Source organism: Camelus dromedarius, chromosome 10, assembly GCF_036321535.1.
Source record: "Camelus dromedarius isolate mCamDro1 chromosome 10, mCamDro1.pat, whole genome shotgun sequence".
Classification (NCBI taxonomy): Eukaryota; Metazoa; Chordata; class Mammalia; order Artiodactyla; family Camelidae; genus Camelus; species Camelus dromedarius.
In genome coordinates this window covers 75,516,894-75,541,887 of record NC_087445.1, presented here as the reverse complement: position 1 = coordinate 75,541,887, position 24,994 = coordinate 75,516,894, and the positions used below count along the sequence as shown (strand labels likewise).

General features: G+C 52.9%; 1 protein-coding gene across 6 annotated transcripts in view; it reads left to right on the top strand.

The window, feature by feature from the left end:
* The window catches only part of AK8 (adenylate kinase 8), a 117,956-nt gene that overhangs the window by 3,565 nt on the left and 89,397 nt on the right, over nucleotides 1-24,994 (top strand). For 2 of the 6 annotated variants that reach the window (XM_031450771.2, XM_064490646.1), the window contains exons 3-5: nucleotides 5,427-5,476; nucleotides 7,352-7,465; nucleotides 16,109-16,177. The exons of 1 other annotated variant lie outside the window; for it this stretch is intronic. In XM_031450771.2, coding sequence (XP_031306631.1) covers nucleotides 5,427-5,476; nucleotides 7,352-7,465; nucleotides 16,109-16,177 — 233 coding nt within the window. Of the gene's footprint in view, nucleotides 1-5,426; nucleotides 5,477-7,351; nucleotides 7,466-10,853; nucleotides 11,193-16,108; nucleotides 16,178-24,994 lie in introns of those variants that run through there. 3 more of the 6 variants (XM_064490647.1, XM_064490648.1, XM_064490649.1) reach the window with 3 other exon arrangements.

Here is a 24,994-nt window from a genome sequence, read left to right as displayed (position 1 = left end):
TTTCTTTGTAGTCCTTATTCTCTGGTTCTCTGGTTCTCTGGTTGGGGCGAGAGGGAGGCTCACCTGCTCCGCAGGGTGAGAAGCCACCTTGTTTCCTGGTGGTCCTGCTGCAGACCTCAGCTCCCTGCCCAGGCCTCACCCAGTGGCCCCACAGGCCGGAGGAAGCCGGTTCTGCAGCCCCTACCCCGACCCTGAGGCTGTTTAGGTCTCCGTGTGGCTGAGCTCTGTTACTCCAGGGCTGCTGGGAGCATTTCTGCCCCCGTTCCCCTCTCACAGCCACCACCAAATCAATAAAGCAAAGTCAAAGTAACATAAAAGTGAGAGGCAAAATAAAGGTAAAATAAAAGTGAAGTGAAACTCAAAGAGCAAAGCAAAGGCAGGAGAGCAGGACGGTGCGTTCAGGGAGGCGTCCCCTCCCAGCCCAGCAGCCCTCAGCGCAGCGGGCTCCGTTCTCCTGGTAAAGTGTGAAGAAACGGAGAGATCATTGCTGTCTCTCGGCCTCAGTTTTTTCATTTGTAAAATGGGCAGATTTGGTAGCTGAGGTGCGGGTGGTGATGCTCTGGCCTGGTCCATGGCGAGTGGTCACCGCGGGAAGGGGTGACCAGGTCCCAGGGCTCCCGCTGGGCTGCGGGCGGTGCCGAGGCGAGCTGCCGCTTGTGGAGAGCCTATCGAGAGTTTCCTGAACTAGAGCGGTGCTTGACAGTGATGTAGCTGGGCAAGCCCTGAGTGGGTGGTGGTGGCGCTTCCTGCTGCTTTTTTCTCTTTGTTTTCCTTCTTTTTAATTTCTTATTTGGCACTTCACACTTCCAATTTGAAAAATTCTGTTCAGGGTGCATGTGGGGTCTTAAACTGCGAACCTCACAGCTTAGCTGGCCTCCCCTGGAAGAGCAAGAGCCTGAAATTGGAGTCACTCTCCGCCTTTACGTTTTACCCCCGCTCCTCTGTGTGCCGATGGAGTTTTCCCTGCCAGACGGCCCGCTGCACCCGAAGTTTTACATTCCAACGTCATGTCTTTGTTTTAGACGCAAGGCAGCCGACGTCAGCTGGACGGTCGTCTCGGGCGCCTCCTCCTCGCCCCTTCCACCGCCTCCTTCCGCCCTCCTCGGCACCCCTTTCCAGTCATTCCCGGGCCTGGCTTTCCAAGGCTGCCCTCCATGGAGCCCTTTCTCCTTTCTCCACGTTCCTCCTGCTCTGTTGCCCTCCAGCAGCTTAAGAATTCAGCCCCTCTTTGTTAGCTCGAGCTGGGGGCCGGCCTCCCATCTGTCCTCCCCCGTGGCTGGAGTCAAGGCTTCTGGCCAGACCCTCTCTCGGGCAGTCGAGCCATTGAATCCCAGTGCCCACTGTTGTGAGGGGTTGATTTGTTCCCCCAGCCTCCCACCCCCATCCCCAGGCCTGGGGTTGCCAGCTCTGGAGGATGCTGGCTCCTCTTTGCCCTTTGGCTCAAGTCCCAGCCCAGAGAGGGGACGTCTCTGGGTTTCCCTCCTGCGCCCAGTCCTCCACCTACAAGTGAGGCAAAAACCTGGGAGGGGGAGTGGAGAAGACCATGCTCCTGGGATTTCTCTAGGAGTCGGGAGAGCTGGAAATAGTGTATCCCAACCTTGGTGGTTGGAGAAGAGGACAGGAGTGGTCCCCTGGCACCCAGCAAGCACTTCCGCTGCCCCTCCCTCCCGTGGGCAGCGGCCTGTGTTAACTGAAGCCGGGTTCTCCACCCCCTGCTCACAGGGCATGGGTGTCGGGTGGGTCAGGGTTCGCTGGGACACGCGGTGGCAGGGCCAGTGGCTAGTGCAGAGGGAGTGAAGGCTCTGGGCCCCTCCCTGTAAGTGTGCACAGGAGGGAATGAGCCACCAGCACACAGACTGGCAGCCCCTTCGCTGCGAAAAAAGCAGATTTAGTACAAAGCGAGCGTTTACAGTAGCCCTGGGCAATATTAAAGCAGGCGATGGTGTATATAATGGTATGTTTCGTTTTTTATCAAACGTTTGTCCAAGAAAGCTGTGTATTAGAGTTCCAATACCTAAGGGTTTTCTTGTGAATTTTAAATCATGCTCCTAGTTAAACCTCAAAAGGATCTGTGGATGGAAAGGTTTTTTGATTTCCTTTGAAGTGTGTTGAAGAAGTTGATTACTCTTGGCAGTCAAGCAGCCTTTTATGACACTGTTTATAAATAATTACTCATGAGCAGCGCTGGAGTTTCAAGGTGTTAGATTTTAAGAAACTGAAATTAATCACAGAAATGTGTGTGAGAAATTAGGTGGGGAGAAAGGCCGAGGATGTTCCCCTTTTAAAGTGTTTTCCTAGATGTGTACAATTTGGGTGCCACTCACAGGAGCCTGGGAGGGGAGGGTTTCCCCGGCAGCCTCGGCGCCTCATCACTTTGTCAAAATGAACGCGTGATTTGGGAGTCAACTCATTTCCCCAAATGCTCTTGTCCCGGTGCCTCTCGCTTCTTGGTCCTGCAGGCCCTGAGCCCTGCTGGGTCTGGCCCAAGTTCTAGGGAGTGTCAGTGAAGGCCTGTGCTTAGAGCCCTGGGTAGGCAGCAGGGTGATAGGTGTCATGCAGCACGCTTCTCCCGCCTTGACCTCCCTCCTTGCTGCTCTAATGCTGCCCCTCCCCTCAAACCTTCCATGGCACCCCAGCTCCACCCCCCGACCAGGTATCCCCAAAGCCACCTCATTTCCAGACTCATCCTATAAGCAGTATTTTCCACCTGCTGTGGCTTCTCTCGTCTGGGTTGGAGGGCCTGGAAGGCCCTGCCCAGCTTACAAGGCCAGAGCGGGGAGTGGGCTGCCCTGGCTCCCACCCCAGAAGCTGAAAATGCCTCGCCCTCCCTGGGCCTCTGTCCTGACCTTCAATGGTCATTTGAGCCCAGACTCTGGACAAGGTCTGGGAGACACCTGCAGAGCCTGGCTCCTGGGTGGCAGTGGCTGTGTGGCTGGTGGGGCAGCCCCATGACCCACCGATGTGAACAGCATTCCGGGCACAGGCTGCAGTGTCTGGTGCCCGGGACAGCAGTGCTGGTTCCCCCAAACCACTTGGTGGCCTCGCTTGGGGCACTGTTCCTGGCAGGGGTGCCTGGGCCCGGCTCCTGCCTGTGCAGGATTCTCTGCACCACACTGGCCTTTGAATAACCCCTTTCTCTCCTCGACTCAGCCACATCTGTTTCCTGCAGCTTACACCCAAGAATGCCAACTGGCAGGAGGTGCCTTTGTAAGGAGGTAGTAATGGTGGTGACAAAGGTGACCAAACACCCAGTGACCGCAGAGAGGGAGACAGCCAAGGAGGCGGCGGCTGCTGCAGGTCCTGCTCTGTGCACGGCTCCTCGCAGTTCTGGCTGCAGAAAAGGAAGATGAGACTTGTCCCTGCCCCCAGGGAGCCTGTGGGGACAGCGGTGCCCCACTCAGCTGCTCAGCAGGGGGACAGAACTCACCAAGGCGGCGGCAGCGGGCCGCTTAATCAGGAGTGGGAGCAAGAATCCTTGCTGGGATGGGGGGCGCTGGGTGGGTCGGGGGAGGAAGACATTCCTGATGGGGGGATGACAAGTGACGAGGCAGGAACGTGGGGAGAACGTCGTCAGGAAGAACGAGGAAGTCCAGGACCCAGGCAGAGGGTTGCTCAGGGCTCCCGGGCGAGGCGAGGCTGTTTGGATTCTCAGGACACACCCCAGCCTTCTGCTGAGGTCGGGTCCCTCCGGTCCAAGAGGACTCACAGGATCACGAGACACTTGGCCAGGAGACTCCTGGAAGCTGAGTCCACCGTACTGAGGAGGGCAGGAAGCATGCCAGCCAAGCAAGACTCGGAGAGAAAAGTATGTGCTGGGGTCTGCCAAGCTGGAACCAGCAGCGTTAAGGTGCCCCTGGTGCCACCTCGACCAGGACCCTCCTGCCCCATACCCCCGATTCACCTCAGTACCCCCAGGAAAGGCTTTGGGCTTCCAAGACACAAGTTACCTACATTTCACATCAGTGGGCGATGGACTAGCTTTACAAACGTATAGAAACATGGGCAGTGACGGTGTTGTAAAGCGGTCCACGGGGAGCACGTAAAAACCCAGTAGCGGAAAGCCGGGATGAGCACCTGACACGGGTCATGTTCTGGAGGAGAGAGCAGTTCCCTCATAGAGTCTGGAGCCGAGGACAGCCCTCCCTGCCAGTGCTCATCCAATGCCATGACCTCACTGACCTGGCCGGGGAGCCGCCATCCATCTTGCTTTTCTCGGCAGCATTCAGCCCAGTGCTGAGCTCGGACAAGGCGCTCAGTGAGTATTTGTGGGGTCAGTGAATTATCTTGAACCAACCTTCCATGTTTTCCCTGAAGATGAGAAGGTGCTGTGAATGTGGGCAAAAGTCCATGTAAAAACCCAAGCAGCTTGTCTGGGCATAGGTGTGCTGATCATTAAATTGTGGGCCAAACGGACACTCTTGCTCCTACTCCCTGTCCCCAGACTAGAAGACCCTCTGTGGACGAGCTCCCCCCCGCCCCGGCAGCCAGGCAGGAGCGGCTGCATGTGGAGTTCAGAGGCCCAAGTGAGCTGGAGTGCGCCTCTGTTCATCCGCGCCCTGGGTGGGGGCCGGGCCGGCGGGCAGTGGTAGAGGGCTGGCTCCCCCACCTCTGTGCTGTCTGTGCTGGGCCCATCGCCCCCCACAGTTAGGGGAAGGGGTGACCTAGTCAAGGTGACCCTCAGGGAGGAGCCAGCATGGATTCGCCTGTCCAGACACCACATTCTGCTTCCTAAGATTTGACCCAAGTGCACACCTTCCAGCGCTCTTCTTAAGATGCTGGTTTTTTCTTTTCCTGTGGCCAGTACCTACTTAATAGTCTGCTGGTGGCTTTAGGAATTCTGCAGCCAAGAACCTTCCCGAGCCAGAAGTCTCGCACCAAAGCCAAACCCAGCTGTTTCCATCTGCATAGAAATTTGGAAACAGACTTTTCCATCTGGGGTTTTATAAATCTGCCCCGTGCACTCCAGGCTTTCCCCCATTATTTCCCTCTGTGAAATGATGGGGAAGACAATTTGCTAAATAAAAAGGCATAAATACTTAAAAAAAAAAAAGAACTTTGAAGGTCGATTTACATAAAATACAGCTTTATTTGAAAGCATGTCCCTGAGACAGAGTCCCTGTTTAAAATGCTTTATGGTGTTTGAAATCCCAATTGTTCTTGATATTTATTAGTTTGGCAAACAATTTACCATGTCCATGTCCCCTTGGAGACAGAAAAATAAACCATCTCAGTGATCACTTACCTCTCTAAACACAGAGAGTATGTTCTATGGTGAGAGCATCTTGGAGCCGCTGGGTTACAAACGACCGCGTCACTCCCAGAAAATGAAATCTGGGGGAAAGAAGTAAATACACCCAGAGCCCCGCAGGCGTGGGAGGTTGCTCTGTCATGCCAAACGGTGACATTCAAATCTCTTTATCCCACAGTGCCGAAGATCGTAATATTAGGTCCACCCGCCTCGGGGAAAACCACTATAGTAAGTGTATCATATTAAGTGTTGAAATACGGTAATGCCTCATTTATCCTGCAGAGCTGGAATGAGACTGAGCCTCAGTGAATTTTCAGTGGAACTGAGCTCTTCTTCATCTTTTCTTTCTCCACCTTAACTTACTTTCTTATTACAAGAGGCAACATGTATTCATCGTAGAAAACCTGCAGAACACAAAAACCAAAAGTACAGGTCCCCAGCCATCCAGAGAGAAGCAGTCTTTTAACATTTGGGTTAAACCTTCTAGGCTTTTCTCGTGGCTGCATGCACCCTGACCCTGCACACCCTTTGTGTCCTCAGGACCCATCTGTAGAAGTAGAGGCTCTGAGTCAGACAACAGACACGTTCCAAAGGCTTCTGATATGGACTCTGCAGATTCGCTCATAACATTTCCATTATGAAATGTTTCAGCCAATCAGAAAAGCCAAGAACCTACACCGTAGATACTCGTGTGCCCAACTCCCAGGTTTTACAGGAATTTATCATTGGGCCATGTTTGCTTTGGTGATTTCCTCTCCGTTTCAAAGACAGCACAGCTTTAAAGATGCAGCGGACACCTCGTCCCCCTTCATTCACTCTGGTCTCTCTCTCCCTGGAGGCAACCCCTGTCCTGAAGCCGGTGGGCTTCATTCCTGTAGGGTTTTCATCTTTAAGCTCCTTTTTTTTAAGTGCCAAAAGCTTGTTCAGATTATAATCGTCTGAGATGAACTCTGTCTTTTAAAAGCCTGGTTAGTGAGCATCAGTTAACACTAGTGAACCCTTCCTTGATGACGGTGTCATCGCTGTGAGCCCTCCTTCTGGGCCCCAGTGAGCTGGCACCTGGCTTTATTCTGAAAAGGAATTAAGATGGCCGGTCCTGACACCAGACTGCCTGCATCTGCCATGCTTTTGGAGCTAGTATTGCCAGCTGTTCTATTTACCTGTCACCTGTCTGTCCATCCACTCATCCCTCTGTTCATCTGTCTGTCTATTGCTCTGTAGTTTTTCAACTTTGTTCTCTGGGATCAGGTGGTCCCCCACCCCTGCAATCCACCCGCCCTGGCGCTGTTTCAGTGTTAGAGCCCAGGGGCTCCCGGGCCTGGCGGTCACGAGGACTAGCAGCTGTTTCGGCTGCAAGCCTTTTGGTGACTTCACTGTCCCTCCCCTGTCTGCTATGTGGCAAACACAGGCTCTAATCTTACAACATGATGATCTACAGTGAAATCCACACAGCGAGCGCTCACGGGCTCTGTCCTGTATTGTTGCTGACATTCCCCAGCCCGAGGAGCAGGGAGAATTCAGGTTCATACCTGCCCCAGGGGACCTTCAGGGCCTTCTGAAGCAACTCTATGCTGAAACGGTCATCACTATAATCTTGGTATTAAGAACATTTTATTGCATGATTGTTCCTCAAAATGTGTTCTTCCCTGGTAGAGGGTAGCTAGTGGCCGTCCATGAACTATAAACGCTCACTCGGCCAGGATGTGTCCTCTCCCAGTCTTCAGGAAAAGATGGACGTTGAGTTTGCGTTGTGACCCAAGGTCGGGTCTGGTCCCCGTGTTTCTTGTTTTAAACCTTTCTTGAGTTAAAAACTCATGGTCCACAGAGCTTGAAAAGGCTTGCCGAGGGCAGTGAAGTGCAGGTTTTCCAGGCGCGCTTAGAGTCAGTGGCTGGTTGAGGAGGAGAAGGCAGACAGGCAGAGTCCTGAGGCCGGGAGGGGCCCTGTGGGTTTGTCTCTCTTGGTGCCTCTTTCCAGCCAGAAACAACCGTGCTTCCCTATGGTCCCTGCTTCCTCGTAGAATTTGAAAGGCCCTGGGCATTTTAATGGAGAGCTCTTAATTACCGCTTTCACTGAAATGTTCTTTTCCTCTCTTCTTTCTTCAGGCCATGTGGCTTTGCAAACATCTGAATAGCAATCTTCTCAGCGTGGGGAACTTGATAGCAAAAGAATTTTCCTCTCTGGCTGCAGATGCCAGGAGGCATTATCAGAAATTCAAGGTAGGACTGGTCCTGGGGTGCAGGAGGGGTGAGAGCTCCCGAGTCTCCCCATCACCTGCCCCACCTGCTTCCCATTTCCTTTTGGATTAAGAGAGAGAAAGTCCTGGGGGGAAATGAGGTACAGGCAGGACGGGACAGAAGGAAGGAGAGAATTCTTAAACAGGGCTCAGACCCTGGTGGGTACCAGGGAGAGGTGTTTGTGGTGGGAAAGCGTCATTGACAGTGGGGGTGGCGGGGGCTCCAGCCCACAGGTGATGCACCTGCCAGCCGACACCAGGACGTGCAAGCCTGAGTGGGCTGCGGGTTAGAGGGCAGCGGTCCAGCTCTCTCCAGGGTGGGAAGACCCTGTGTGCTGCAGCTCAGGGGCACTTCCTTCTGCCCCCTGGGGCGCCCGAACCGGGGTGGGGGCAGCCCCCATCCACTCTGTCCCTCTCGCACACATCTGTGGGGGCACCCCGGGAGGCCGGGTGTCTGTTGCTAAAGTCCTACCAATACTGTATTTGAAAGACATTTTTAAAACGGACACATAGGGCTTGATCGTGTTGGTCCTCTTAAACACAAATTTCAAAATACCTTTCCAAATCCCCTTTGGAGCATGAACAGATGTCGTAGTCCCTCCAGGCTGCTGGAACAGACTGGGTGGCTTGGAAACAGAGTTTATCTCACAGTTCTGGAGGCTGGGAAGTCCAAGACTGTGGAGCCCGCAGATTCTGTGTCGGGTGACAGCCGTCTTCTCCCTGGGCCTCATGCGACGGAGGGGACAAGGGTGCTCTGGGGCCTCTTTCATAAGGGACTGATCTTATTCATGAGGCTCTGGCTCCATCCTCATGACCTAATCATTTCCCGAAGGCCCCCCTCCTGGCACCGTCACCCTGAGCTCTGGGGGGCAGGCATTCAGACCAGAGCAGCAGGGGATGCCCCTTCAGGAGCTCTTCCTCGACACCCAGGCTTTCCTTGTGCACGAGGAGAGGCAGCCAAGACCAGTAGGATCCTGGGGTTTGCTGAGCACTGAGTGTGTGTTGGCACTTTCCAGGCCTGCCCTCCACACCTCACTGTCTCCATGCAAGATGTGGTGTTACTTGTCAAGGTTAAGTAACTGCCAGGGCCGGGGCAGGACTCAGGCCTGTGGCCACGCTAAGCGTGGCCTCATCCGGGGCTGCCCAGGGCTCCGCCCGCCCGTCGGGGTGAAATCCCCGGGTCTCCCACCAGGCTTCGCAGAGGCCTGGTTGCCGTCAGTCTTTATCTTCGTTCATCTGGCAGGGTCTCTACCACGTGGCCGTGTGGTCGCTGTTCCACCGAGAACCTAGAAGGAAGTTTCCAGGCCTCGCGGGCTGCCAGTGACTGATGGGACGTGGGACAACTCTTGAGCAGCCCTTGGTGGCAAGTAGCCAAGGTCCACCTGGGCTGCCCAGGGCAGAAAAGGGGATCTGAAGGGGGACACAGTGACTCCTGGGACCCTGGTGGAGGGGCACCCACTGCTTTGGCTCTGTGGCCGGGAGCTGGGTGGCTCCCTCTGCCCCACTGCCCACTGAGGCCACTTGTCTCCTTTCTCTCTGTGGTTCTCGCTTCCTGTTGTCTTCTGCCTTCCTTGGCTACCACCCTGGTCCCCCTTCCTGTGTCTTCAGTTCAAGCCACCCACAGAGGCAGCTCTGAGGCCAAATTTTCAGAAGAGTGATCTGTGTGGGCCAGGTGGTCTGGTGTCCCCAGGGCCGGGTCAGCCCTGGTGAGGGGTGTGCGGAGTGGGCTTGGCAAGGCCATGGGCCATGGCCATGGCCGGGAGGGCCCGGGTCGGGTGAGGGCAGTTCCTGGAGATGTGGGGTGTGACTTAGGCAAACTCCCAGCTTCAAGTTTGCTGATAATAACAATTTCATGGAAAAGAAGGAAAACCTCATTCATCAGGGTCAGCCCCCTGCACCCTCCCAAATGGTGAACCAGCTCTACAACTGCTTAATCCAGAGTGCTTCCTGATCCCACGTTGCCCAGCTGGCACTCTCAGTGGGGGGGAGTGACACCCTCGCCCCGCTGCTCCCACCACCTTGCAGGAGTCCAAGTGTACGGTTGTGGTTTGGGGGATCCCAGTTTCGGGGGTGGGAATCTGGTTTTAGAAAGAAAGTGGTTATCTCACTTCTGCAGAAGATAAGCTTCTCAGGGTGGGGGAGGCAGGCTTATTTCTAGGATAAAGATGCTTTTATTAGGTTTATAAAATTCAGCAGAGAGGAGGGGGTTTAGGGAAATTCCTCCTGGGTTTCATTACACTAATTATCAGCGTATTTCAGACCACATCGCAGTGCTTTCAAGGGTATCTTGTTGGGGTTCTTTGGTTCGGAAGCGCGGGTGGAGGGAAGATGAAAGGCTGGGACGTCAGGACTGATCAAGGAGTAAAAGGTCCTGAAGAGCGGAGACGGGTGCGCGGCCTTGCTGTGGAGGCGGCCGCCCGGGGCCGCCCGTTCCGTGCTGTCATTAAAGCATCTGCTGATTCGGGGCTTTATAGCTCTTCCTGCAAGTAGCACTAACACCTTCAAATATGTAATGTTCTCCCGTTAATCTCAGCTCCGTCCTCCAGAATTCTCTTACATAGCTGGTATTGACCTAGACGTCTCCATTTTAGGAACTTCCAGAAGGTTTCTGAAATCCTTCCTAGTCACCTCCTGTATGCCAAGCACCATCCAGTGCCGGGGAGACCCTGAGATGAGGTCCTTCTCCTTGCCCTGGGAGATTCTAGCCAGTGGGGGAGACCGAGGGTCCCCAGCCCAGGACACAGGGCCAGGAAGCCCTCATGCCAGCGGTGGCTTGGTTGACTCATTCATTCACTCAGTAAGTGTTCTCTGAGCACCTCTAAGCCCCAGGCATGGCTCTGGGCTGGGAAGAGCGTACAGATTGCAAGATTAAGGGGCCCTGTGGAGCCATCACCACGGTCATGCTAAACAAAGCTTTCCTAAAGGGCTCATGCTGTGGAAGAACCCAGAATCTGGCAGCGGGCCACAAAACCCACGTGGGCAGGCATCACCTGAGGACGCTGGGGTTCAAGGCAACCAGGGATGGGAAACAGCTTTTCTGTTGGTTTGTTTCTAGCTTTATTATAAGATATTGTAAAGATGCTCAGAAGCAGTGAGAATAGTAAAAGAACCATCGTGGACCCATCACCTGGCTTCTGCCAGTATCAACCCATGGCCGTCTAGCTGCGTGTATACACCCCATCTCCCCTGCTACCGGGTTATTTGAAAGCAAACCCACACAGCAGTTCATTTCATCCATGGATGTTCTAGTCTCTAACTGCTGAGAGGCTGAATGTAAAATGGTCGGATCATATGTAAAAGTAGAGAAAAGGCCCACAGCCTGCGTTACCAGCCCAGGAAGCTGGCGGGCTGTAAGTCAGACGTGGAAAAGTCGGACATCCACTTCTTATTCAGTCCAGGAGGCCTGACCCCTGTAACAATCTGTCCCAATGGCCAGGGTTTGATTAATATTAAACTGCCAGCTTCCGTAATCTTTGTCCCCACTTCCAAGCTGTTGCCAGAGAAGGCCAAATATGCTCCCCTAAGCAAGCCCATAGGACGCCCTGCTTCTGGCGGGCCGCCTCCGGCTCTCTCATGCCCGCAGCCTCCACCAGGCACACCGAGGCCTCCTTTTCCTCTGTAGAGCTGTCCTGCTCCTCCACCTGCCTTTGAGTCTCTGCCAAATGCAGGTGATGGCGGCCGGCTCCCTCACTAGAACCACCTCTGACTCGGTAAGCTTTGCTTTCCTCATTTGGTTGGTCTTTGCTTCTTTCCACTCCCTAAAAGGTAAAGGAACTTTTTGATTAAACACATACACACACTGTCCTGCTTAGAAAACTTATCAATATTTCTCCAGTGTCCGGTCAGGATTAAACTGTACCTGAGGGGGCAGGCGGCTCGCGGTCCTCGGCCCCTCGGCCCCTCGCTCGGCCCCTCGGCCCCTCGGCCCCTCAGCCGGCCCCAGGGCACTCGGTGTGAGCACCTCCCTTCTCTCCCTACTCCGGTCCCGCGGATGTTTCTCGTCCAAGCCGACCAAGGCCATCTTTGCGCTCTGTTGCGTCTCTTTATTTAGTTGAATTCATCTGCTCTGTCAAGTCCATTTTCCTCATCCAGCCTCTAAGCCTGCCACCTGACTCACAACCACAAACACCACAAAAAGGCTCAGGTGAAGTGGGCCCAGAGTGAGGCCAGCAGGAGCCCCGGGCGCCGGATGCCAGGCGTGCCCTTTCAGGCGCTGACCCAGCGCTTGCACAAACCTGAACACGGGCCCAGCCTTCGACTTGGGCCCAGGGCTCCTGGAAAGCCTCGGCCCAGTCCAGGCCCCTCTGGGGGTTCGGGAGATCAGGGGGGCCAAGACCAAGTCCTGCTGGCTTTTAATCACACAGGAGGTGACGAAGGTGAAGAGGTTCGCTGGGAAAAGGATCTTTTCCAGCAAGAGCTGGATGTGGTTGCTCTAGAGTTTTAGATTGCTACTCAAAAAAAAAAAAAAAAAAAGGAAAGAAAAGCTTTACTATTAAAATCCCTGCAGGAAGAATAAGTATTTGCAAACTTACAACTGCCTAGTTCAGAGACTCTCAGTCTTAGCAGCATATTAGACTCACCTGGGCCACACTGGACTCAGTCTGAATCCCTGGAAGTGGGGCCAGGCGTCTGGATTTAAACAGGCTCCCTACAGAATGCTTATAGGGTCATCTGGGAACCCACTCCAAATCCGACTCCCCATTTCTCAGTGCAGTTATCCCTTTTACAGCACAATTACTGCTGAATCAAGGTTTCTTTGGAATGCAACTATTGCATTGGAGCCAAACAGCCTGTGTTTGTTGAATGAATAAATGACCCCCCCTATTTCGAAGGCTGGTCAGACCAGAAGGAGCCAAAGCTGGATTCTTCCTAATTTCAGTTCCATTTAATTCCTAACTTCAATTCCATTTAAAAGTTAAGAAACTGATGTAACCCAGTGTAGCTAAGTGCCCAGTTGTCAGTCACCATTTTCCTTAATATCCAAATAATAGAACTTGTGCCCTTATCCTGCCTCTGTCCGCACAGAAAACAGTGGTCCCCTCCACGTGTTTCTGAGGATTTCCCGGATTGCTGGTCAGTTCTTGCTTCCAAGTCCTCTGGATGGTGTCCATCACCTCTGGCCACATCTCCAGCCTCCTGGCTCCCTGTCCTGGAGGCGGTGCTAAGACAGAGCCAGCAGGAGCCCTCCTGCCCTGTGTTCCTCGTCAGCGCCTCGAGGCAGTGCTGCGGAACAGGCCTTTGGGGAGGGTTGGGGGCAGTGGAGGTGGTTACAGCCCAGGATGGAGACAGATGAACCCGAGGACCGTAGCTCCTTTTGAAGTTCGCTGGCCTTTCCCACTACAGGGTCTCCCTTCCAGGCCATCTCCCCCTGCAGGCCTGTCGGGTGCCCCATGGTGGGGCCTGTGCTCTTCCTTCAAAGCCTTGTCTCCTGTCCCCCCCTCCTCTCATCTCCTGTCCCTGCCTGAGAGCTCAGGCTCTCAGCCTGAGCCCTGCCTTTCAGAACTGGGAGAGTTCCTGCCATCTCCCTGCCTGACAGCCCCCAGAAGCAGCAGAAACTTGGAAATGATAGTTTTTCCTAAAGGATTCTCTGCTCAGTTCTTAAGTGAGCTCAAGTCAAGTATGGGGCTTCCCCCGCCAGCCAGCAGCCCCCTTAGGGGTCAGGGATAGGAGCTGGGCTGACCAGGAATCTCAACTCCTCCACTCCCTGCTCTGCTCTGTATGGAAGTTCATACCGTCAATCAAAAGTCTTGATCAAGCATCACCCAAAGGTGACATGGGGACATCTGGACCCTTGAGAGGGGGGCCTGGTGATGGGACCATGTGAGCTGTCACCCTGGGGAGGAAGCCCAGGCTTGCAGAAGGGCAGCGAGGTGCCCGGGAGGCAGGCAGAACCAGGGCTTGGCCCTCCACACCTGGGGCTGCGTCTTCCGGGGGAGGGGCAGGTTGGCAGGCCAGCTGTGCGGCCCCGGCCCGGCGCCGGGAGCTGAAAGGAGAGGAGAGGCCCAGACTGGGGCCAACACAGCCGATTCTGCCCTTTACAGCAAGGGTGTTGCCTTACCACCAAGTAGGGAGACCAGGGGCTGGTCGTTGGCCCCTGGGCTGGGGCTTCTCCATGACCAGCAGGGGCTTCGCTGGGCTCCACCAGTTTGTCCCTGATTCTCCCCACAAATCCAGGCTTGGGGGCTGGGGTGGGAGAGCCTGGCAGAGCTCCTGAAGGAGGGAGCCTGATTCCTGCAAAGACAGTTTGGCAGGGCTCTGAGAAGCGGCCCCCGGGAAGCCCCCACTGCTGACGTGACACATCAAAGCTGGCACTGAGACAGCGCAGAGGCAGGGAGCGGCAGGGGGCACCCGCGAGGGGCCGGGGCTCAAAGTCGCAGGCCTGTCCCCCGCCGTGAGGGCCATGGGGAGCGCTGCGCCCTGCCCGGACCTGTCGCCTTTCAACCTGTGTTCTTTGACTGGTTTGCACCCCCCTCGTTCCCCACATCCCAGGACCTGTTTGAATGCTGCCTCCTGGAGGGGTGTTGTCATGGAAGAGAGGAATCTTGGGAAACCAGCCTCAGGATGGAAACTGGCTCTGCCCAGGGTCGGCAGGGGACACTAGGGGACAGGAAAAGATAGAAGTGATTTGAGTGGGAGGGGTTAGCCAGGGGAAGTTGCCGGGATAGCAGGGGTGATATGGTCACCAGCAGACAGACACCCTCCCTCCCCAGCAACTTCTTCCACATGGGGTAAGGCTATTGGGTGCTTGAGTTTACTCAAGACAGAGGTTCTCCAGCTGTGGTGCCTGGACCAGCGTTCTCAGCATCACCCAAAAACTTGGTAGAAATGCTGATTCTCGGCCTCACTCCAGACATGCTGTGTCAGAAACCCTGGGCGGGGCCAGTGATCTGTGCTTTAACAAGCTCTTCCGGGATGCACATTCCAGCTGAGGACTGCTGGCCTGAGCAGGAAATTGGCAGAGGGCAGATGTAGGGACACAGAGGTGTCTAGGAGATACTGAGACCAGGGGCTGGGTGCTGGCTAGCCTCCCTCTTGTCTCTCTGACCTCCTCTTCTCCCTGTGTGTTATTCATCATTCATTCGTTCTCCCTCTCTCTCGCTCACTCTTGACTTTCGCTGTCCACTTTGTAGACACCTTAGTGATCCCATGCCTTCCAAGGGGACACATTACAAGTTCCATTCCCACCCGAGGTGTCCCCTCACCCTCCCACTGTCTGCTCATCCCTCTGGGCCTACATGTTCCTGCTTCAGAGTCCCTGGCTTGGCAAAAGGCAGGCAAAATGTAGATTTCCCCTGCCCCTCACCCCTCAACTGAGTGCCTCTGTGTGCACCCAGCATGCACCTGCTTGGCTGTGGCCCTGGGGGTCCTCACCTGCACCTGGAGGCCAGCTCAGCCTTGACATAGCTTGAGATGTGTGGTCTGGGGCTGGCCTAGGCCCCCTTGGCCAGATGTTTGGGAAGTTTGGGGAGAAGCACCAGCTTTTAGTGACCTTGGGTCAAAGGGACACCTGGGAGTGGGCTTTCCAGGGACATTGGCTCTGGGACATTGGAGGTTTTGTTAGAAAGAGCAGACCTGGTTGTGAAGATTGGAGTGTCAACTCTGGTCCAGGGAGACAGTTGAGAGAAACCGAAGGAAGGCCACTGTGGGTGTCACCCCCCTGCACACCCCCACCTTGCTGCTCTGTCCTTCCGGAGCTTGGCCTGCCTGGGTTCAAGGCCTGCCTCTGCTCCTCCCTGGCTGTGTAACCCTGGGGAGGTGGCTTAACCTCTCCGAGGCCCAGCTTCCCCACCTGTAAAAAGGGGATGACAACAGGCCAGACCTCACAGAGCCAGAAGCATCGAACGCTGTGCCTTGGCACGGAAGCTGGCGCCCAGCACACGCTCAGCAGAAGCCGGCCATCGTTCTTACTGCCTCTTGAATGAATTAAGGAACATGGAGTTTCGTTAAGTCATCAGTCAGCTGGGGCTTCCTCCGTCCCTGACGCTGTTTGGTGGTGGGTCAGAGGTGCGCTGGTCAGCATCTCACAACCAGTTCTCTGGGGGACAAAGCCCTCCTTTGTAGCGTTAGCACACCCTTATCTGGGGGCAAAGGTCGTGAGACTCAGCCCCTTTCCTCCAGGAACTTTGAAAGTCTCTGGGGAGACAGACAGGTGAGCAGGCCCCTGCAATGCCATGTAGTTACTGCGATTACAGAGTTTGCTGTCGAAGATTATGGCAGCCTCCAGCCCAGCCTGGGAAGGGTCAGGGAGGGCTGCCTGGAGGCAGCGGCACTTGGGGCTGAGGCTCAGAGTCACTCAGGTGGTGGTGAGGGAGAGCTTCTGGGTGGGGACAGGATAAGGAAAAGCATGGAGTCAGTGCACATGGCTGGTGGGGAGGCTGCTGGAGAGGAGCCCAGGGCAGACCAAGGCTGGGGAGGCGGGTGAAGCAGCGGAGGCTGGACGAGGGCGGGGCCACAAGGTGGGCCTGGGCTTACTGAGGCCACAGGCCTTAGTCAGGGACCTGGAGAAGCTTGGTGCCAACAGGGCCGGGCCCTCAGTTCTTAGCTGAGCCTGCTGGCCTGCCAGTTACGTGTCCTGAGCTCAGCACAAAAGTTCAGGCCCTCACTCTGTGCGTCATCTTTCCTGTAGACGGTGCCCAGCATGCTGCTCATCAGACTGGTTCAGGAGCGCCTGTCGGAAGAGGACTGCGTCAGGCGGGTGAGAATCCATGCGTGGAGCGAGCCGGGGGCTCCTGGGAGATGGGGCTCCGCTAGCAGATGAAAGAGGGTGAGGGGTGTGGTTTATTTCTGAGAGCAGAGGTGACCTGCGGAGAAGGGTAAGAGCCGACACTCTGAAACTCGGTGAAGGTCAATCTGTAGGTGTGGATGGAGGAGAAATAACAAGGGGGAATCTGGGGAATCCATCCTGGTACCTGTAGGAAAGAGCTGACTTGCCCCAGGGGGTCACAGGAGAGCCTTTAATGGAAGGACCGTGGCAGGAGTGTGCAGAGTCAAGGCCGTCAGTGGGTGCTGGGGAGGCGCCTCTGGACCTGGAAGCACAGAGGGAGAACTGGGGAGACCCCACACCCTCATTCCATCCTCTGATCTCTTGCCAGTGTCCTCTTCCACCAGACCCAGTGAAGCCGGGGGGCAGGGGTCCAGGTGAGGCGGACCATGGAGGTCAGCCTCCTGGGGCGTGGACAGGGGTTGTGCTACTGTGATTTGTAATAAGAAATATGTATTTGGTCTTCGTCCAATGCATCAATTTTTTGAACATTTTTTAGCATTCCACTTTAACTTACCTCTTGTGTTTTTTACTATGTCTCTTTTTTTAGTGGATGACCTGGTAATTACAATACACAGACTTAGATTCCTAGTCTATTTAGAGTCAATATTTTACCGTTTCAAGCAGAATGTGCAACGTAAGTGCCTCTCCTTGCCTTTCTTTACGTTGTAATTGTCTTGTGTATTACAGCTATACGTGCTGAAAACCCACTGGGCAAATGTTATAATTTTTGCTTTCAATCATCAAACATATTTTAAAAACTCAAGAGGAGAATAGTTTATTACATTTATCCAGGTATTTACCGTTTCTGTTGTTCTTCCTTCATTCCTGATTTTCCAAACATCCCTTTCTGTCTGAAAACCTTCTTTGCACAATTCTTCTAGAGTAGATATGATGGCAATGAATTCTCTAGATTTTCCTTCATCTGAAAGTGTCTTTATTTTGACTTCAATCCTGAAGGATATTTTCCCCTGGATTCAGAATTCTAGATTGACAGGTTTTTCTTTCAGCACCTCACAAACGTTCATTTTTTAACACTATGGTTTCTGGTGAAAATCCATGGTCATTCAAAGTCTTACAGATAATGCGTCATTTTTCTCTTGCTACTTTCAATATTATTTTCTTTGTTCTTAATTTTCAGCAGTTTAACTGGGATATGTCTGGGCATGAATTCCTCTGGATTTATTCTTTGCTGGGTCAGCTGAGTTCCTTGAATTTGTAAGTTTCTGTTTTTCTCTGAACTTGGGGTATCTTCATCCATTGTTTGTTCAAGTAATTCCCCCACACCATTCCCTCTCTCCTCCCCTTCTGAGACTCTGGTGGCGTGAAGGTCAGACCTTTCAGTGTTTCCTCAGGGGTCCCTGAAGCCCTATTCTTCTTTTTTTTTTTTTTTAATACCTTTTTTTCCCTCTCTATTGATAGAATTTGATCATTTGTATTGAAATGGCTTCAGGCTCATTGCAGATTTTCTCTCTCACCCCCATTCTACTAATAAGCCTGCCCAGTGAGTTTTTAATTTTGATTATTGTATTTTTCAGTTCTAAAAATCCCATTTGGTCTTTCCTTGAGTCATCTATTTCTTTGCTGAGACTTTCTGTGTGTCCATCATTTACTGGGAGCTATGTGGTGGTGGTGGGGTTTTACTAACAGTTGCTTCAGTGTCTTGTCTGATCATTCCAGCACTTGCGTTATATTGGTGCTGGTGTCTGATGTCCTCTCCCATGTGAGCTGAAATCTTCCTGATTCTTCCTGTGCTGAGTAATTTTGTATCCTGGACATTCAAAATATTGCTCTGAGACTCTGGGTCTTGTTCAAATCCTATACGGAATGCTGAGACTTTTGTCTCAGCAGAAGCTGGTTCTGTTGGGCTCGGGCCTCAGGTTCTAACCACCTTCTCTGGACTGTGGGTTCCACCCCACTTCTGTTTTCAAACCATAGCAGTGCTGTGTGGTGCTCTGCAGCTCTGTGCCGTGCGGGGCCCCCGTGGGGCCAGGGCAGGGGCCTGTGCTGTAGCTCGTTCCTCAGTGTCTTTGGAATATAGCCCCCACCTCTCCCCGCACCCCTGCCTCAGTTCAACCAGCGTCAGATCCCCTCTTTTAAAACTGACCCATCCATCGGTCACCCTCTTATCTGGGAAATGGTGTGACAATCATTCGTCAGGAATAAAGGGAAGGATAGAGCACCCTGGGTGACTGGAAACAGGCTGGCACTTTCTCATACAAAACGCTCTATGCCTGAATCCATAATTGATTTTGAGTTGCCAAGTCAAATTGAACTCTGGCGTGGCAGGTCACCAGGCTGGAAGCATTCAGGTCTGCCTTGCTTCTCTTTGCTCTTTAGAGCTGAGCCGTTTCTCCTCTTCACCAACAGTGCGCGTCGCATTGGCCAAACATGGAGGGGTGTCACTCCTTTGATGGGGGTGGACCCAGGTCACCCAGGCTGGAACCCCTCAGTGAGATGGGGGCTGTATTTTTTAATTTTTTAAAATTTTGTTTATTTATATATTTTTTGTATTTTTAAATGGACATATAGTTGATGTATACTATGATGTTACAGGTGTAGAATATAGTGATCCGCAATTTTTAAAGGTTATACTCTGTTTATAGTTACTATAAAATGTTGGCTATATTCCCTGTGTTGTACTGTATATCCTTGTAGCTTATTTTATGTGTAATAGTTTGTACCTCTTAGTCCCTTACTCCTCCATTGCCCCTCCTCCTTCCCTCTCCCCATTGGGAACCATGAGTTTGTTCTTTATATCTGTGAGTTTGTTTCTTTTTGTTATATTCACTAGCTTGTTGTATTTTCTAGATTCCACATATAAATGATATCATACAGTATTTGTCTTTCTCTGTCTGATTTAGTTCCTTTAGCTTAATATCCTCTAAGTCCATCCATGTTGTTGCAAATGGCAAAATTTCATTCTTTTTTATGGCTGAGTAGTATTCCATTGTGTGTGTGTGTTTATGTATACCACATCTTCTTTATCCATTCATCTGTTCATCTGCCATAGGTTGTTTCCATGTCTTGGCTATTGTAAATAATCCTGCCATGAACATTGGGGTGCATGTATATTTTCAAATTCGTGTTTTTGGGGTTTTTTTTGGATATATACCCAGGAGTGGAATTGCTGGGCCATAAAGTAGTTCTATTTTTAGTTTTTTGAGAAACCTCCATACTGTTTCGCACAGTGGCTGCACCAGTTTACATTCATGGGGGCTGTATTTAAAAAGCACAGCTGGGCACAGCCTTGCACGTCAGCGAGCTCAGCTGCTGTGAGCTCCTGGAAGCAGGGCATCAGCGTGATTAGCTGTGGCTGTAAACACATGGGCGGGGAGTGCGTCCGTCTTCGCTTCCTGTCCCAGGAATCGCACTTGCCCTGAGGAACGTGGGCTGCTGATAAGCCACGGTCACACCCTTGCCAAACAGAAGTCCCAGCTGAGACGGCTCCACGGTCTGTCTCAGCCCCAGCAAAGGCAGCAGGCCCTCCCACGCCCCGTCCAGATTTCCTTTCAAGATGCTCACAACCCCAAACCATCCTGTGATCCAGGAGCTTAAGTGGAAACTCGAGCCCTAGCTGGTCTGCTCACGGGCCCTCCCTCACCATCGACAGCTTGCTTTCACCGGCTGCTTAGGTACAGCAGAAGCCCCGGGCCTGAGCCCCGCTGACCACTGCGATGCAAGAGCCCCTGGGGTGCAGGCAAGCAGGAGGCCAAGCCCAGCTTCTCTGCACAACCCTCCACCAGCCCAGAGAACCGCCGCTCCCCGACCAGCCACCATGCCCAGCGCTTCACCCATCCTCACACCACCCGGCACAGTCGGTGTTAATCTTTTATTAATCCCGTTTTGCACATGCAGGACCTGAGGGTGCCCAAAGCCACAGAGAGGGGTGGCAGGGCCGGCCAGCATGGACCTGGTGCCGTGCAGCCTGGCCGAGGGAACTGAGGTCAAGCACTGGCCACGGGGGCTCTGCGCGGTCCAGGTTTGAGGGTGCCTCCTGCACCGTCATTACCTAAGGCATCGCCGGGACTGGGTGACCCACCCGCCAGGGTTTCCTGCAGGCACTTGTTTGTTCAGTCACTTATTCTCTCAGGCAACAAATGCCAAGGCAGTGAGCAAACCAGTTCAACACCCGCTCTCACGGAGCCCAGATTCTCGCCGTGGGGAGACAGACAACCACCAAATGAACAAGTGGAACGTGCGGTCAGGGCGTTGGCTAGAGATGGGCGCCTGGGAGAAGATGCTTCCAGAAGAGGGCCTGGCAGACCCTCCCAGAGGAGAGGTGTATCTAGGGGGAGGGCAGGGTGCTGCTGCAGGGCCCTCCCCAACCTGCGCCCCAGAGCTGTGCGGAGGGCCACAGGGGTGGGGAAGGATGGAGGAGGCAGCGAACCGGCTGGCATGGAAGCAGGGCATCTGGACCACTGAGCAACCGCCAGGGACGCCGTCCTTCCCAGTGTTGAACTATTCAGAACAATCTTATTTTGTGAAAGTTATTTTTATAATTTACTGCATCCCAAGCTAAGTGTTTCTGGAGCGTAAGCATTCAAGTGAGAGTTCAGAGGTGTGGAATTGTGAGGTTGGGTTACTGGGTGTGTCCCACCGGTGAGATGAACCCCCTGGAACTCATGCCGAGGGAGGTCCAGCCCCTGGGTCCAGACACAGGAGCCAGCTGGCCTGGGCTGGCTTGTTCACATGCGTATTTATTTATAATCTCCCTAAGTCACTGAGTTCTGGTTTCTGTGGTTACAACTGTACGTCCCAGATCTGCCCTCAGTGATCTGGAATGGTCTCTCCCACACGTTTAACACCTGTGAGCCTTTCTCGAGCTTACTGAAGAGCTCAGGCTGCACACCTGCAGCACGGACAGTGTGTGAGACCAGGCATCCCCTGTCTGCCAGCGGCTGCCAGTGCCATCAAAATGGCAATGACGTTTACCAGTGAATTGCATGGTAAGTGATGCTGGTACCAGCTATGCCACACTGTGTGGCTGGATCGTGCATTGTAATTCATGCTATTGGTTGAATTAATACCATTTATATTAATATTTATAATATTATCATTATTACTACTATTTTGATGATCATGTTAGTTGTTGCCTGGACTCTAAGCAAAGGCTTGGGAGACCTGGTGTGGCACTTCGTCCACCACGCCACATTGAAGAGCAGTATGCAAAGAGGCTGTGATCAATACACCACTGATGGTGACTGCTGGCTGGGGGCTTAGAGCCGCAGCCACCGGCTCCTGTAATCTGTACAATAGCCTGATGGAGGGGGACTGTCATCACCGCTATTTTAGGGACGTAGAATCTTAAGACTTGCAGAGTCTTGCTCAGAGTCCCACAGTCAGTCCCAGAACCAAGATGCAGACATGGGGTCATGCTTTGGGCCACCCTGTTTTTGTCGAACTGTCACACGGCTGTGTCCCTCCAGCGAGGACTTTGCTTCCTAAGGCCTCTGTCTGGAAAACGCCAGCCGGGCTTGAGCGCTGAAGCTCCTTCTGGCCTTGCATTCTGATTCGGATCGTGTCCAAGCCATCATTACCTGCAGAGTAAAGAAATACCCCTTTAATTTGTTTTAAAATTTCTTCTGAGCTTCAAGGGGCATCCAGTACCTTTTTCATCTCTTCCCGGTGGAGACAGGATTTCAAGAGGAAGAGGTGAGGCTCCTAATTATGTGCTTTGGTTGTTCAGAAACAAAACAAACCCTCATCCAAAATAAACAGGCTTTCTTGATTTTAGGCAGAAAAATGACACATATGCATATTCATTTATATGGTAATTATTATTATTTAGCTATACAGGGACTAGAATTGGTAATTTAGAGCACAAAAAAGGATTCAGGGACTAGTGTTCAGGGAAAAAGAAAGCAATCATAACCCATCAGGATTCTGTAGTTCATGTTGTGTTCTTCCCTTTCCTTTTTTTTTTTTTTTTTTTTTTTTTGGTCTCATGCAATCTCTTTGAAGAATGTCTTTGAAGTGACCATCAAATACATTGGAGAAAGAGAAATTAGCACTTTGTATTGGAATTATCAAAAGCAGGTGGGCTCTATCTGTTGGGGACCCATTGGCTTTTCTTTAGGGGCAGCCCAGTTTTGGAGCCTGAGAATGCCCCTTTCTTCAGATCACGGCTGTAGGGCAAAGGGCAGCTAGGAAGTAAGGCTGGGAGTTCAGGAAATGTGAGGGGGGAAGGCTCCGAACCAAAGAGATGCTAAATCTCACCTCCACTGTAGTCGCTGTCGACTCCGTTTCTGTTTTTGTTTTTGATGACTCAGCATCCCTTTCCTTTCTTTGGTGCCTCATCCATCTCCCTGCAGCTGCTGGGGTTTCTTCTTAATTCTTCCTTCATGAGGCTGCACGAGGGATTGCTGGGTTAAAAAATGAACGAGTTTATTTCTTTCCTGGAGAACATTCACGGTTCAGATTTCAAAAGGTACCCAGGTTCCCCACCACCACCCTGAACTCCTATCCCCCAGCCCCCGGCTCTGTTCCCTGGAGGCAACTGATGTTAACACTCCCTTGAAAGAACATCCTTTTGAAGATGATTTTACACGTAGAGAAGTGCTGGTCTTTTGAGAACAAGTGTTGCCGTGTCCCTCCTCTGCTGAGGGCCCCACGGCTCCCCTCCGTCTTGGGGTGTGTACTTCAAGCTGGTGAGGCCTGGGCCTGCCTGCAGTCTGTGTTCAGCACGCCTCAACCCTCGGGCAGCATGGCAGTAAATTCCCCAACAACCTGAGTGAGCGTGGGAGCAATCCTTCCTCAGTCGAACCTCCAGATGAGAGCACAGCCCAGCTGACACCTTGATTGCTACCTGTGTCCCCCCCACCCCAAGCAGAGAACCAAGCTCAGTAGCATTAGACTCCCGACCATGGAAACTATGAGATAAATGTGTTGTTTAAAGCCACTAAGGTTGTGACCATTTGTTGTGAAGCAATAGGAAACTAACACACACATGCTCCTTTCACTGGGATCCCCGCCCCTCCTGCCCTGCAGCTGAGCAGCTGCTTCTCATTCTTTGGTCTCAGGTTCAAGTCACTTCTTCTCCGGTTACACCAGTTCACAGCCTCCTGCTCTCCTCTGCACTTGTAATTAAGAATGCAGGGTCTGTGGGCAGGGGCCTCATCTGTCCTGTTCACTGCAGAATCCCCCAACATCTCACGTGGTACCTGGCACAGACACCAAACTCAGGAAATATTTATGAAATGAATGGATGAATGCCATTCAGATAATCCCCCAGTCTGCACTGCCATGGCAATGAAATCCTTTCCAAACTTGCTATTGACCCAAGAAAGGGAAGGAGTTTAAAATTCACTGCTCAATGGAATCTGAACGTCCTAATGACGGGTTTGACCATCATTTGAGCAGATTTATCCCAAGCTTCTCTGGGGAGAATTGTTTTGAGTGTTGCCCTGGCCTTTTCTGAATTGTGGAGATTGGCTTAGTGACTCCTCATCACATCTTAAGATTGTTCTCCATGATCAGTGCTTTCAAGGTTCCCGTTGGCCTTGGTCTCCTACAGCTTGATCAAGTTCAACCACTGTGCCCAGGGAGGGTGTTGTACCACCAGACCCGGGGTTCCAGTGTTTGAGACCCGGTCTTCCAGTTTGATCTGGGTGCCCTGTGCCGAGACTTCCTGTGTCCTCCTCCATTCCTTTCATCCATGATAACGAGGGCCAACCACCAGGACACTTGATTTTAAAACACTAAGTGACAGCACTTCATAGAAGTCATTGTGCCTTTGCATGAATTCCAGTTTGTCTCATCAATTTCCTTTCTTTTCTTTTGTTCATCGATTTCTTTTTAAACATTGTCTTGAGAAATATTCCTACCTAAAACCTCTTACGAAAGGAGAAACTGAGGCCCGGGTGGAGGAGGGGACTTGGCCTAGGTCAGGGGACCAGTCAGTGGGCCAGGGCAGGGGTGGACTGTCACCACACCTGGCTGCCAGGCCTGGCTTCAGCCTGGGACTCCGTGATCTGGTGCCAGCCCTTTGACAGAGGCATGTTTGTATTACCAGAACTAGACTAGGTTGGAATGAGACTAAGAGAGAAAGGAGAAGTGTTTCCATGGATGGTCAGCCACCTGTGGGGAGGGAGAGGCTGTGCCCAATTATGATGGCTTGTCAGACAGGGGGAGTTTCATCCCCCATGAAGAGGCAGAGGCCTCCACAGATGGCTCCTGTGCGCCTCTGCCGGCCTGTGTGTCCCTGAGTATCTGGGCTGGTGGGCGGCACTAGGGGAGGCAGTGGGACCTGATGGGGAGAGCTGCTCAGCCTCCGTGCGTCTAGGTGTGGGTGTGCTGCGGTTGCCCGCGAGGGCTCTGGGGTGCGCAGAGCATCATACAAGCGAACTGCTCCACACCGTGCCTGGCCTGGAGGTCCACTAGGCAGGGCTGCCACACTCTCCCACCCCAGACGGGCTGGGCGAGAGCAGCCAGAATCGCTAACGAGGTGGGAGGCTGCTGCTTCCGCGCCTCCCTGTGTGTTAAGGAGGAGTCCTGTACACGCCGGGGCCAGCGAGCCTGCAGTGTGCCTTGGGAATCACTGCTCCAGTGAGTTCTGCAATATCCTCGATCCTGCGTGGATGACAATTAGGAGTCTTCTAAGTGTAGTGCCTGGGGGAGGGGGCGCGGGGGAAACAATGAAATTTCAAAACCAGCTTGCCTCCCCCGCCCGTATGCCACCCCGGTTTCTGTCCATTTGCCTCGACTTTTCTTTCCTTCTGTGACTTCCATTCCTGGTGCTGGCAGGGTGTA